The sequence below is a fragment of the Aquila chrysaetos genome, chromosome 2 (assembly GCF_900496995.4).
Source record: "Aquila chrysaetos chrysaetos chromosome 2, bAquChr1.4, whole genome shotgun sequence".
In the NCBI taxonomy this organism is placed as follows: domain Eukaryota; kingdom Metazoa; phylum Chordata; class Aves; order Accipitriformes; family Accipitridae; genus Aquila; species Aquila chrysaetos.
The window spans coordinates 45,238,975-45,253,389 of NC_044005.1; the positions used below are offsets into that span (position 1 = coordinate 45,238,975).

At 36.7% G+C, this 14,415-nt stretch overlaps 1 protein-coding gene across 2 annotated transcripts in view; it reads right to left on the reverse strand.

Moving 5' to 3' along the window:
* Nucleotides 1–3,875: 3,875 nt before the first annotated feature.
* Nucleotides 3,876–14,415, reverse strand: part of MYBPC3 (myosin binding protein C3) — a 62,058-nt gene continuing 51,518 nt past the window's right edge. The window contains exons 30-35 of one of the 2 annotated variants that reach the window (XM_030006577.2): nucleotides 11,287–11,426; nucleotides 10,362–10,521; nucleotides 9,666–9,802; nucleotides 6,900–7,086; nucleotides 5,759–5,801; nucleotides 3,876–5,249 (exon numbers count right to left, since the gene is read on the reverse strand). In XM_030006577.2, coding sequence (XP_029862437.1) covers nucleotides 5,791–5,801; nucleotides 6,900–7,086; nucleotides 9,666–9,802; nucleotides 10,362–10,521; nucleotides 11,287–11,426 — 635 coding nt within the window. In that variant the 3' untranslated portion in view covers nucleotides 3,876–5,249; nucleotides 5,759–5,790. Of the gene's footprint in view, nucleotides 5,250–5,758; nucleotides 5,802–6,899; nucleotides 7,087–9,665; nucleotides 9,803–10,361; nucleotides 10,522–10,546; nucleotides 11,171–11,286; nucleotides 11,427–14,415 lie in introns of those variants that run through there. The other variant, XM_030006578.2, reaches the window with a different exon arrangement.

Below are 14,415 nucleotides of genomic sequence, written 5' to 3' on the forward strand. Positions count from 1 at the left end.
GAGTTTTTCATTTTACGGTATTTGTATCAGCATAACCATGCTAGTGCAGATTCAGTTACAACAATGAGTATTGATTGGTGTAGTTAATCCTAACTCGAATATCTAAATAAAATGCATCAGTACCTAATCTGCAACAACATACTCACATTGATTAAAAGATAACTTCTTATTACACAGGTTACCCTTCCTTGATCACACAAGGATCCATCTGCATTGAGGATATTATAAAAATGCATTTAGTAGTTGGCACCCTTTCTACAAAAATAGCTCTAGTACTAGAACTCATACCTGGACTTACAGTGGCTTGGGGATGAAATACTACACACATTTTTATTAACCAGTCAGAAATCTAATGCTCAGGAAAGAAACAATGAACATGTTTATTCTGCAGCTGTTACCATGGAGATGCCTGGTAGTTTTAAACCAGTACCCATGTATTTACGATAGCAGAATACAAAATAGGCTGCAATACGAGAAGCTCCACCAAATGTAGCCACTGTCATGACTTCAGCGTGGACATACGTTATTCCCTTCTTTAGCTCCAACTGATCCACTTCTCACTTGTTAACAGGAAGAGTTAATTATCTCCGGGGGGGACCATCAGTTAATTCACACACAGCCTTTGACAGCTTCTGTTTTAAGGCCGCTGAGTTAAAAATGGAAGAGGAACAGGATGAAACCCAGCACGCTTTACCTTAATCCTCTATGCTCACGCCACCATTTGAAGTGATTTTTTCCTTCAGGCTTGACCGACCTGGGCAATCCCGCCTCAGACCAGGGGTGGAAGAGCTCCCGGCCCTGAGGGGAGGCAGCGCCGCGGCGCGAGCCGGCCGTTTGGAACGCCCCAACGGCCGCCGGGCCGGCGCGCGGCAGCCGCCTTCCCCTCAGGCGGGAAGCGCCGCGCCAGAGCGCCGGCATGGCGGAGGGCCGGCTGCGCCCTCGCCTCAGGGCCAGGGCCCGGCGGTAGCGGGCTCCAGGGGCTCCCCCGTTACACACCTCCAACGTGTGGGTCCCTAGGCCCTGACGGGGCAAAACCGGGCAGCCCCGGGAGTAGGGAGGCTGCCACACAGGGTGGGGGGTGCTGTGCGAGGTATCCTAATCAGCTCCCACCTGTGGCCCTGGAGGGGGGTGGATTTTTAAATTCTCCTCAAATCCTGCTACAGCCACTACCCAAAATTGAGGTGTTGGCATTGAAGGCAACACCGCCTGCCCCCTGTCCGCCCCAGTCCCATCAGTGCTCCGAAGTTCAGTTTGTGAGCATCCTGAAGAGAAGCTCAATTTTATGGCTTTTAAGTAAGATTTGAGTAATGCTTTAGAGTCGGATTAGTAAAAAAGAAAATAGTTGATACAGGCTTGAAGGAGCCAATCTTTCATCTTTGAAACGTTTAGTCAGTTTTAGAATTACACTTGATGGTTTTCTTTATGTTATGCTTTGGCTTTTGAATTTTTTTTCCACTTGGGATTCATACTCTTTTTTTCTTTTATTGTTACTTTATGAAGTACTGATCAACCTTTAACTTACTTTGCTATTATTTTTTGCTCGTAGAATAACAGTGTGGATTTGAGCACTAAGGCAATCTCAAGTAACTAAAGGAAATGAGGAGTTCTGGTAAGGTTTGCTTGCATTTGACAGTTTAATTCCATCTTGTGGCTTTTATAAAGAGTATTAAGTGAAGCTTCCCATTGCCAGGAGCATGTAAACATTGTTTACTTATAATATTTACACAACAGTGCTGAAATACAGGATGAAACACAAAAGAATTGATGCAGTGGTGTGAAATGTGTGTTATCCTGGGCTAAAATGTCAGCTGAGGGTTTATTTGGCTAGCAGGCAATGCCACACTGAGAGAACTGAGCTAGTAGGAGTACCAGAAGTGTTATTTGTTGTCCTAATATTTTTGGGTTAGTTGATATTTCTTGTAAGCAGTATCTTAGCTCAAGTGAAGCCCTGGGCTAGCTTGACTACTTCTGTGCTGTGTGATACTGTGTCTTTAGTAATGCTCTGCAACATCCCCGTGCTTCAGCAAAGTGTTATGTACGTTAAATCAAAGCATCTAAGTATCTCCATTCCTGGTAATTAGCAGTTAGTAGTAATTTCTTTGAAGGAAAGGCATGTACGCTGAACTGGCAACAAGCAGGCTGAACTGATAGGTTTTAAATTGACTTTAACTTTTGATGCTACCACAATTTCAGTTTCACTTCCAACTGGATAGAAATAATGGGCCTGAGGAGGTTATGCTGAAGTTACATATACTTTTCATATAGAAGGATCTTTTACTAGACCAATAACAGAGTTTTTCTGTCTCAGGAACACTACTGAAAGGACTTCAATAGGGCTGTTGTGTTTGATAGTAGTCACTGTCAGCTGTGAAAGGCACTTAATATGCTAAAAGAGAATGCTAGTAGATAAGACTTTTTTAACTTTATGGCTTATGTTAATATTTTTTTTTTACTATTGATCTTAACTTGCACTCTTCTTTCTAACAGTACTTAACAACTACGAGGTAAGAATATTTGCCATGACATTTAGAGATAAGTCCATCTGATTTTTGCGTCAGAGGAGATCCCACACAGGAAAAGTTAGTTAAAACTGTCTTTTGTCAAGTAGTCTTTCAGGTGTGATGGGGGAAAACTCTGAGGTACTTTGTTGGTCCTAGCCAGCTAGGTTTGGGAGAAACTGTTCAGTCTATGTAGTTTTAATCACATTGGGATGAAAGTAATTTATTTATTTATTAACAACACGGAATTAATGGGCAATTAGTGAACTATACATTCAGGATCAAAATCAGCCATGGAACAGATAGATAAATGACAATACTGTATGCTTGCAAAACATCAATAAATGCCTACAATTTTCTAAAGACACTTCTAGAACTAATAACAGAAAGTTCAGATCTTGCAGGTGCACCTTTCCTCTTTTCCTCTTCTCAGTGTGTAAGGAGTGGTTACTATTTTGAATTTGCAGAATTCACATTTTTAGGAATAATTTTTAGAAACCTAACTCGAGTGTGCTGCTTTTTTGTAACTGTTCAGGTTTGGATTTGGTTCACTCCTTGTCATTGAAAGTTTTGGAACTTAAAACTAATTTGTGTTTTTCATATAGAAGCAGAGCATTTTGTTAGAAGGCCCTATAGAATTAGATTCTAACTCTTTCATGCTACCCTGCATGAAATACTTCCAGAAGTAGTATCTCAGCGAGTTTTTCTGAGGAGGCATTTCTTTGATTGTCATTAGTTTGAGGACTTCAAAATGGTAGAGAGTAAATTTGTGAGCACTGGACATTTATGTTTTATATATATGGTAGAATTTCATACTTGAAGACCATTTGAACAATGAAATTTCGTGAAAAAATAATTGACTATCATCTAGTGAAAGCATCAGTTTGCAGTACACTGCTTTTCACAGTTGAGAGGTGAAATAAGTGTTCATTTGTGGAAGCACTGCTCTTCCCAAAAACATTGTACTCATGTTGAACAGCTAAGAATTGAGCAGAAAAAGCCATTTTCTTAGGGACTCTCTTGTACTCTTTCAGCATTGTACCCTATTACAGCATGAAAGTCTACTCTCTTCATCAAACACCTTTCTGATAATAGAATGTATTTAGTATAGCACCTAACTCTCCTTAGGGTAAACTGTCCTTTGTAATCTAAGCTCTTGCAATTCAGTCTCTGCTTTTCAGCAGACATTGTCCCACAGATGCTGGGGTGATCCTCTCAGTCCACTGTGTTCTGATTATAAGTTCTGTATAATATAGAACATCTCTGACTTTTATGTGTGGTATGTGCCTTATTTTTTAAATAATAGTGTTGCTCAGAAAATGAAAGTATAAAACAATGTAAACATGTTTTCATATTTTCCATCAGTTTTTATTTATTTGTTGAATAATAACAATGTGCAACAGACAAATGTTAACCTTGGATAAGTTGACTTTGGTTTTAGAGGAGTACTCTTCTTTGTTCTGATACCATAATAAAAAAATCAAAATACACATCTCATTATCATCAGTGTTTTTATTATGAAGATGTATTTGCTTGTTTAGTACAATTAACATGCTGTGTCAGACTCACTTTCCTATCTCAACCAGCATGTTGGAGGCAGGGGAGTAGTATTACTTAAGTTCCTTTGTGTTGATTCTTCCAAAAGACAATGCTTCCTGGATTAATTTCATCTTCCCTCCTTCTCTTGCACTGTGATAGTGAAAAAGTACTTTTAAGTACCAGCCAGAAGCTACTAACTACTACTGCAGGTCCAAAAAAACCTCACCCCAAATACTATTCAAACTAGTAGGTGAGAAGCCAGAAATGCTATTGTGTCACTTGATTAGACAAAATCATCTGCAAAAATACATACATACCATTCGTAGACTTTCAAAAGCCTTCAGTAATATTTGATGACAGTAAGTTTATTGCATTCATCACAAGTTTTTGTTTTGAAACTTTTTATTTACGTGCAAATAATCTTCCTCGTTACATCTTTCACTGTTTCATCTGATGTACAAAATTATCTCAGTAGATTAGTATGATGTCTATGATTGATTGCAGAAACATCTAACAACTGGAATTCTATGCTGGTGTCTTTTTAAAAGCTAGAAAACCAGTAGTGAGTAATTATCAAAGAAACTATTTTCTGTGTAAAGCAGCACAGTAGCTTTAGCCAGAGATTCCCAAATGGTGTGTTGCAGACGTGATTCTGCAAAGATCTGCTCAAGAGCACAGAATTGGTTATTTCAAGCACTGACAGTAAAAGCAGTAGGAATGAAAGTTACTTTATATTGTGCAGAGATCAGTATAATGAAAGGTGACTAAATATTACAAATAATTTGTTAATGTCTCATTATTCTGAGCTACTTGTTTCTTATGAAGAATGTCAGAATTCTGAGAAGAGAAAATGGACAGAACTGTAGAAGTAGGGAATTTATGGTCATTTTGGACATTAAGAATGGGCTGGGTTTGCACACAATTGTAATATTTGGGTTTTTTCAGACATATCTTATGTATGTAATGGGAGGAAAGTTTTATCTTGATTTCCCTGAATTTCTTCACATAGAGATGGGGGCAGTGTAACTAAAACAAATGTATGGAAAGAGGAAACACTGTCTGAAAACATGCTGAGTAAGCAGGACACTACAAGACACTGCCACCTCCTAGTACACATCTATGACTTTTAAGATGAGCAGGACTCCTAAATGTAACTGAAATTATCCTTCATCAATTTCTTCAGTTTTCTTCTTTTCAAGTTCCATTCCAATGCTGAGACAGAGAATGGGGAGAAGGATTTATTGTCAATTGTTTATTATAGCTATTTCACTTCTTTAAAGTCTAAAATGTACATTACACTTCTAGACGCATTGTAATTTTAACTCTGCTTGCTTGGTTAAAGTAATGCACACGGATTATTGATACTAGTTAGGTCTATATTAATAAATAACAGTTTCCTAGAGGGAGTGCTTATAGTGAGTTAAGAAAAAAAAGTCAACAAAGTCTTCTGTTCTTACAGATTTTTACATTAGCATAGCGTATTAAAGGTTGAGACCCATGAAATCCTGAGTTTAAAATAAACCAAATAAACTGCCTTGCAGGAATGTGATCTTAGTATGATTATTGAAAAAAACAAACAGAAATCAAAACAAGTACACCCCTCTGCCAACATCATAAAATTTCCATAAAGTCTCTAACATGAATATCTAATGACTGTTTAATCTTATATCTAACGAAACAGCCATTGTTCTTCTATCCAGCTGAATTACTTTGATTCCTACCTTGACTTGCAGATGAATTGAGATTCAGAGTTTTACTGAGGTGCTGGAGAATGGAAAAAAAAAAAACCAGTCATTAAAGGATGCTAATTTTAAATTGAGACTTGGTGCTGAAGGTGAAATATGGAAGCTTTATGGTAGTTGCTTTTATCTGGCGATTCCAAGGAGATTTAGTATTCCTAAGGAAAGCTTCAGAATATGATAGTGTTAAGCTTTGAGCCATGTCTACACTGTACAGTATAGCACTGAACAGACATACTGGAGCTAGCCATTGAACTGAAAGTAGCATGTCATAATAAGCTGCTGCGTAGCTTAGCTGTGCATTTCAGAGTTTTTAGTCCGAGTTCATCATCGTCCTAATGCAGCTGAGTTGCTTCCTGCCAAGACACCGATGAGGATATCGATGCCCAGCACTGCAAGGTGTACTGTGTACACGTTCCTGACTTAGCACTGAGTAAAATACTGAACTCTGTGCTGTGTAGGAATACCTTCAGGCTTGCTGTGCTGAAGACGGATCTCCATCAATGGCTGTTATGCCCACCACTTTCACAGGTTTTTCTGGTTTTGATGAGCATTTAAAGTGCTGCTGTATAGGTTCATATTGTCAAATAGATACATTAGTAGCAGCTTTACCAAAAATATTTAGTCAATATTTCTTACTGTGTTATAAACACGTGAGATTTTTTCCTGGCCCTTTTGACAAACAAATTATCAATGCTTGAAAAATATTTGTGATGTAGCATGTACTAACTTTTATGGCTAATGACTTAATTTAAAACTTTCAATTACAGAGTATGGCACAAAGGATAATAAAATTATCCACAATGCACTATTTGTAAATAGACCTCCATTCCCGTGCTAAGTATCTTCTCTAGAAATATTAAGCCAGAAGCGTAATAATTGCCCACTTTCAGACCTGTAATGCCTAGCAAGTAACCTAATTCTATCATAACAGTTTAGAATGAAAAACATAGTCTTGCTGGTGCGTATAATTAACAAACTTTTTATATACCACCAAAGAAGTCAGGGTTAGCTAAAGGGGAACGATGTTTTTTTTGTTTGTTTTTTTTGTGGTTTTTTTAAGCTATCTGTTACTCATTCTTCATTGCAGTATTAGTGTTATCCATAAGATTCATCTGATTACCTCTGACATCCAGTCTGCACTCTATTTCAGCTTCACCACACTCATTAACAGCTTTACAGGTATAACAGCCACCATCAAATGGAGTGGGTTTCCGGATCTCCAAGGTCAACACACCCTGTTTACTGAACATGCGGTATTTGGCATCCCCGGAGAGATCCATTTTGTTTTTGTACCAGAATATCTTTGGCTGAAGAACACAAAAGAAGAATTTTCAAATCGAAGGTAGGAAATGGAAGACTTACAGCTGATCTTACAGCTTTAATTTAGCCTTCAAAGGTTTATGCATTATGAGGGCTATGTATTACACAGCAGTGTTATAATTTTTCAAGGAACCTCTCTTCATTCAGTTCAAACTCATGAAACTAATAATTCCCATGTTCAGTATTTTCTTTAACTCTCAAATAGGAGGTAGAGAATGTAGGTCTGTACCCTACTTTATTGCAATTTTTAAAAAAAACCTACAAACTGGCTACAAATTCATTCCTTCAGGAGTTATTTAATTGTGCTTATTAAAATGTATTTGAATGCTTCAAGTACCTTACAGAAGGGGAATTAAAATGCACAGTTTAAGAGCAGAAGTGTTATAAAGGTCTGCAGGTGTTGGGTGGCCAACTTTTGATGCCAAGGTTTGGGCTGGGAAAGGATTTTCCAAACCATTTAGCATATTGTTAGCAACTTCAGAAATTTCAAAATAAAGTTCCTGTTGGGTTCAGCTGAGCAATAAAGTGGTTGGCTCTGTATGAGTTTAAGCCATTGTGGTTTTTTTTCTGGTACCTGAAAATCCGCCTTTAATTTTTATAAATGAAATTTTGAAAATGAAAAATCTGATATAAAGCAAACTGCTTCTGTTTATTTCAAGCTCATTAGTACCTACCTATAGTGAAGAAACAGACTTTAAGGAGTAGAAGACCAAGCTCTGCATTCATCTGTTTTACTTTCAGAATTAATGTCTTCTGTTTCTTCACCCATTAAAAAAATAAAACTACTGCACTGTTTTATAGAGTGCATTGAAATCTACTGAATCAGTTGTGTCTTTGACCTGCATGATATACAATTCAGTGTATTGCAGTTGCCATGCTTAATTTTCTTTAAAGATATCAGCTGGATTTTTTCCTGCCTCAAATTTTTTTGCTTCTTTTTCTATAGCCTCTTTATCTTTCTGGGTATATGTCTTATTTCAACACTGCTACCAGGGCATGAATATTGGCTGTGCTTGAAGTGGTAACTTTTTCATGTCATACAGATCGTATCTGAGGTATGCTTGATAATCTATAGTTATTCAGAATTTGAAAGCTTTATCAACATAAGCTATTCTCCATGGAAGAAGACCTGTTGCAGAGTTCTGCAGTAGGTACAGATGTTTTTTGTTAAGGTTAAATTGGGCAATGCAAGTACAGAAATGTATCTGGAAAAGCTGCTTTAAGAGTATTAGGTGTACTGAAGGATGAGAACTATTTGTATCCTTCAGGCTAATGTGGAAGGAAGAGCTAGCATGCTCACATTCAAAAGCCTGTAACTGCTGTATTTCACAGCTGTAAAATACAAAGTTTTTTCTTAGCATCTTCTTAAAACCATGGAAACTGAATGAAGTGGATACAGATGCACAAAAAGGTCAGTTAACCAAAAGGGAATATCATTACTAACGCTGTCATTTCGTGATGAATCTAAGCTGAGGCAGCTACTGGAGGATTGATTTTGCCTACAGTTGCCGGTATTTCTTCTACTGTGTTATTTTGTAGCTATTTACATGGATATGCTTCCTTTTTACATTTGAGTTTTGTCTGGAGCTCCTTCTTCATCCAATGAACTGCAGCAAATGATTGCATTAAGACTATTTTATTTTTTTTTGAGTTAATTTGAACTTTGAGCGATTATCCTACATGTTTTTCTGTGTAGCTATCAGCTCCTTGTGCAGGCATGAGGAAGGGAGAGGAGCTGGAAATAAACAGCCAGAAGGGGAAAAGGCTACAGCATTTTTTGTGATTGTACTAATTTAAATTTATGACAAGATTATGTCATAACATGGTAAATTCCTTTGCTGCAGACAAAAAGCCTATTTCCCTTTTTTGAGAAACCTAAATTTAGCTCCTAGCTGATACAGATTTTTACTGCTTGTTCCTGACTAACAAAAAATGTACATATTTTTGTACTCTTCAAAGAGACTTCGACAAATACATTTAGACTGAGAAAATATTCCTGTGAGATTTAAAAAAAAAAAAAAAAAAAAAAGAAAGACCCAAAACTTCACACATGACAGCAGGTCTTATTCTAGTTAGTTTTGCAAAATAACTCAGATTCTCAAAGTTATGTGGATGTATTGACATAACAGAAAAACTGGTGTTCCTATGTATCATTTAGGTTAATGGAACAGTGTATTACATTAGCTGCTGTTTTTTTGAAAGACTAAAGAGAACAAAATATACATTGGGAGAAGATACTTTGTTGTTGTTTACCTTCTTCAGTGGGCAGATTTTATGTACACATGGTACATTTTCAATGGCATGGTGTTACCATAGGCAATGACTGTCCTTTCCTCTGTCTCCTTGACTGTATGACTCCCCTGGTTCTGTGTACAACCACACAAAACACTGACACTGTGCATTCTGGTTAAGCATCAATTATGAGTGAGGTGGAAGACAACTGGGTGACCTTTACTTTTTCTTAATATAGTCATGTTATGCTCCAGTGACACTGAACTGGCACAAATTCTAAGGCAGCATCTTGGCTTGTTGCAACAGTATCAATGACAGCTGATGTAATCTGTACCTTGGGGATTCCTCTTACAGCACAGCTGAGTGTGGTGTTGTATCCTGCAATCACAGAACGGTTTACTAAAGGGTGAGTGAATTTAGGAGGTTCGGAGAAGTCATGTTCTTTGTAACTAGGTGGCTTATAAGGAGTGCCTGCAATTCAAAGAAACAAAATAGTAAGAACTGTGTTCTCAATTCTGTTGACTTGTGTACAATGTATTTGTCATTTAATTTGCCTGTATGATTTAGAGAAGCTTCAAAGCTATGGCATTTATGATATAACAAATCTTTAAATTCACTTTACTCTAAAACACATCTCGTGTTTAATGCTTTAGTTAAAGGTCCTGGCAATCATGGGTTTTCAGCTTCTGTTAAAAATATGAAAACCGTATGTCTGCGGGGGAAGTCTTCACCACAGACATCTTAAACTTTTAACCCCAGAATATAAATATAACCCCCCAGTTGTATTATTTTCTTAAAATAATATAGTTTAGGAAGACTGTGTGATTAAGTATTTTTGAACAGATGTTTGTGTTAGTACAGATCTCCCTAGATAAGGGCTCGTGATGCTAGAATACTTTATAAGTGCTAGTTACTAAGTAATGAAAATATCTCTAGTGGTGCATCTAGTAATACTGTATTTTCCATTTACCAGTGTATTACTTCTGGTACTTAGCAGCTTTTGTGATCTTTGTTTTGAAGAATATGTTACCTGTTTTTTGGATATAGGCAGGATTTTTGGTGGTTGCAGCAGTTTCACTCAATCCACACAAATTTTCACTGAAGATTCGAAAAAAATACTCATTTCCCATAATCAGGTCTGACACTACACAGTTTGTGCGACGATAGTGATCAAAAACAGTATACCATTCCTGTAACAAGACTATACTGTTTAGAAAGATGCTATGAGAGGTCAGACATGGTGCTAGTTTTGGTATGGAGAGATCCTTCTTGCTACAAGGAAAAGACAGGTAGACAGGTATTTAACACTAGACTGCGAAATTAATATTATGTTGCTTCCTGTGAAGATCAGCTGATATATTTTCTTACTTTCATTTTCTGCCTGGTGTGATAGATGTATGAATACTTGCATTTTGAGGAAAAAAAAAACTCTTCACATTTTAGCCCTACTCATATCTGGGGAACCTGATACAGGATGTGTCCTTGGAACATGACTTCTTTATGGGGACTTCCATGAGAAAGATGTTTTCTAGTTTGACTGGCATACATACCTCTCCCAGTATATACTCTAGTATGCCCAGCATCTGAGTTCAAGTCTAACTCTTCCTCCCCCCCCTTCGTTTTTTCCCTGCATTTATGAAAAATATAATTTCAAATAAAAAATATAATTCCACTTTCTAAGTAGAGCTATCTGTTGAGTAACCACCAGAGAAGGGACAGGCTAGGTCTCTCTTTTTATATTTTCTACTGGGCATTTTATATAGTTCTATACTTAGCCTTTTGGTTCTTCTTAGATTCTGTTCTTCAATGTTTAACTGCCTCCAGTATGCCATAGGACACCTTGGACACAGAACTGAGAGTCATGAATTCAGCTCTTTTCCTCAAGTCTCTGTGTTCCCAGAGCAGGTAGTAGTTTAAACTCCATACAAAGTCACTAACTCAGTGCAATTTCTTACCATTGTCTTTTTGTCAGCTTTCTGGACTGTGTAGCCCAAGATTTGTGCATTGCCATCATCTTGTGGAGGTGTCCACTCCAGGGCTGCATTAAATCCCCAAACATCTACAAGCTTTATATTCTGAGGAGGACCAGGCTTGTCTGCAGAGGAGACATGAAAAAAACCCGTAGCTTTTGGTTCAAGATCCAAGAGCTTTGTCGTTTCTTCCCATGCAGGGAAAAAATAGAACTTGACAGCAATCTATAATTGTTCCATAGCAATACACTTCAGTTATGTGAAGTTGAAACTGTAAACAAGAAAGTTGGGAAATTTTCAAATACCCTCTTAATACTCTTCTGAGAGGCCTGAAACCTACTGAGAAATACACAACACAGTAGAATTAGTAACATAGGAACCAGACAAACCCTTAAAATGGAATAAGTTTCTGTTGTTTGGATGGATGTGATTAACTCTTTTAGTACAGTTTTATTACTTGCTTTGTTACCTCAGTGCAATTTCTCAGCCATTTAGATACACTGAGAGTAATATAAACAACAAGGCAACTGGGTATATATTCCTCTCAGCTAAGGAAGGCTGGACATTTGGGAATACACCTGACTCTCTTTCCTGTTGCCTCAGTGCTTGTTAGCTTGCCCGCTAGTGACATTTTTCTGTAATAACTAGAAAAAGAACAAACTCTCGAAGAGGTACAGAAGTCTATGTCCATTTTAAGATACCTGGAAATATACAGAATAATATATATTATAAAATTATAATAATTTTTTTCCTTCTTTTAAGGATCATTCATATTTATACGGACATTGTTTAGTCAAATGCTGTAACATTTAAATTAGATTTATTAAATAATATTCCTGTCTGTTTTAACTTGAAGATGCTAATTTCCCTTTTTGATATGTTAGGCTGTTGTTCACAGTTACAGGGCCTGTTGGGGAGACAATCATTAGGCCTGGGTAGATGGTTTTGTGATTAAATGAAGGATAGTTTGAGATCATTCTAGATAGCTGAATGGAAACTGCCTTCCTTTTTTGTAGCTGAGCTGGAAAAATGAAGAAAATAGTAAGAATCTGACGGATGTAGGTTTGAGATGAGCAAAGCACAAAGGAATGTAATTATAGATTGCTTGTAATTTAATTCCTTAAAGAAGGATATGCAAAGCAGTAATAAACCAGCATTTAACTGTTATTAGGGGAACTGTGCCTTTCTATGTCAAAGCATAACGTGCTAATTCTCTTTTCACTGGCATACTTTGGAATCAAAGACTGCTTTATAATTAGCTTTAACCCTTTTTGTCCTCCTTCAAATTGCTAAACACTGGAGCCAGCTAGAGGACTGCATGAGGCTCAATAAGGAATATGGAATGCATTGCTCTCATTCCATTTATCATCCTCTTCCTTCCTCTCTTACACTGACATTTCAGAGAAAAAGCTGCCATCTTTTGTGTTTCTCAACAGCTACCTGACCTTCTTTCTTTTTCTTCCCTGTTTCTGAGGTAGTGAATGGTAATGTGTTGTCAAATGAACAACATTGCTTATGAAGATGTGGAAATGTATTTGTTGTTATCTTGAATCACAACTTAAAAGGGAAAAAAAAATCTAGATATATTTCTAGATGTGTATCTTCATTATACAGAAACCAATTAATCTATTCTGATTTGAAGAGAAGAATTATGGATACTACATACGAATACCTGTGTGGGTATGAAAACTGCAACAGTCTCAGTGGGCAAAGCTCTACAAGCCCTGAATAAGTGTATTATCATCTAATAGTAGACAGATGTTGTGATGTTTGGCAATTCGTTAATTATTTTCAAGTGTACCTACTGTTATAACCCTCCATGGTATCTGCCTAGTTTTACAAGTATTTTTCTTGTGTGCTTACCTACAGATATATCTACACAACAGTTGTTTTTATTTTTAAAGGGATGCTTAGGCAATGCTTTGTCAAAACCTGTGGAGATCTTGGTGATGGTGGTTGGTGTAAATCCTATAGGAAGAGATTGATAAATGGAAGAAAAATACAGTCTTAGGTGCAATGAAAGGAAAAAACACTTTTTGGGGAGACCTCACTGGACAAATAAATTTTTGAAGCCTGTGCCTTATTGCTCCTAGTTATCTAAAAGCAATTATCTGGGAACCTCCCTTCAAAACTAAAAGCAATGGGATGGCATGTCATTTGTTAATTTGGTAATCTACTGGAAGAGTTAGACTTCAGGAATGTGTGTGTATATATATTTTTTTTTTTTTTTAACCTCATTCTTATGTATGTGTTTATGTACATAGATACAGATTTGATTTGGGAGGGGGAACAATTTTGGAGTTAAGAACAGAAAACACTTTAAGCCTTAACCTGCTATTAGATTAATGTGATAACAACTCAATGATGTATTAAATAATCCCTTTATAAATTTTTAATAAATTATTACATCTGCCCATGGTGGTATAGATAAAGAAAAAGAGTGTACTGAAAGCCTCAATACTTGTAAGGATTTGTAAAGGACAATCTTACAAAAGGTAGAGATGGATAAATTTGCTAAATGGATTTTTCTATTCTTGATCTTTGTTGTTTGATGGGATAATGCAATCTGCAGGAATATCTACTCAAAATTCCTTTGTAGAATTGTAGAATATTCTTTTCTCAGTACTAACTAGTACATCTCTAGCTGGTGAACAGAGGATGGGAAAAGTTAATCCTAGTGATGCATCTGTAGCAAATTATTTTCCTCTGTAGGACACTGTGTCAGAGTGGGGATTTATATCCCGGGGAAATATTCTTCTACCCTCAACACCAGCTCATCTGAGGATTTTTATATGTTACTGGATTTTATAGAATGGGAAGAAGAGATAAAGTGTGAATTATCCTTCAAAAAGAAATTATGATTTACATTTTCAAATAATAAATAGTAAGAACAATAAATAATTCCAGTTAAAAAAATTAAAAATATAGAACTGAGGTTTGCTTTGGTCAACAGAAGGCATAATGGAAAGCATCATTTATTGATTCATGTAGCGGGGGGGAAAGTTGAGGGAACTATATTTTTCAGAGATTGGAGATACTTTCATTATCTAAGAACTTTCTATAAGTATTTGAAATAATATACTCTATTCCCATAGTAAAAGTCCATATTTTGTA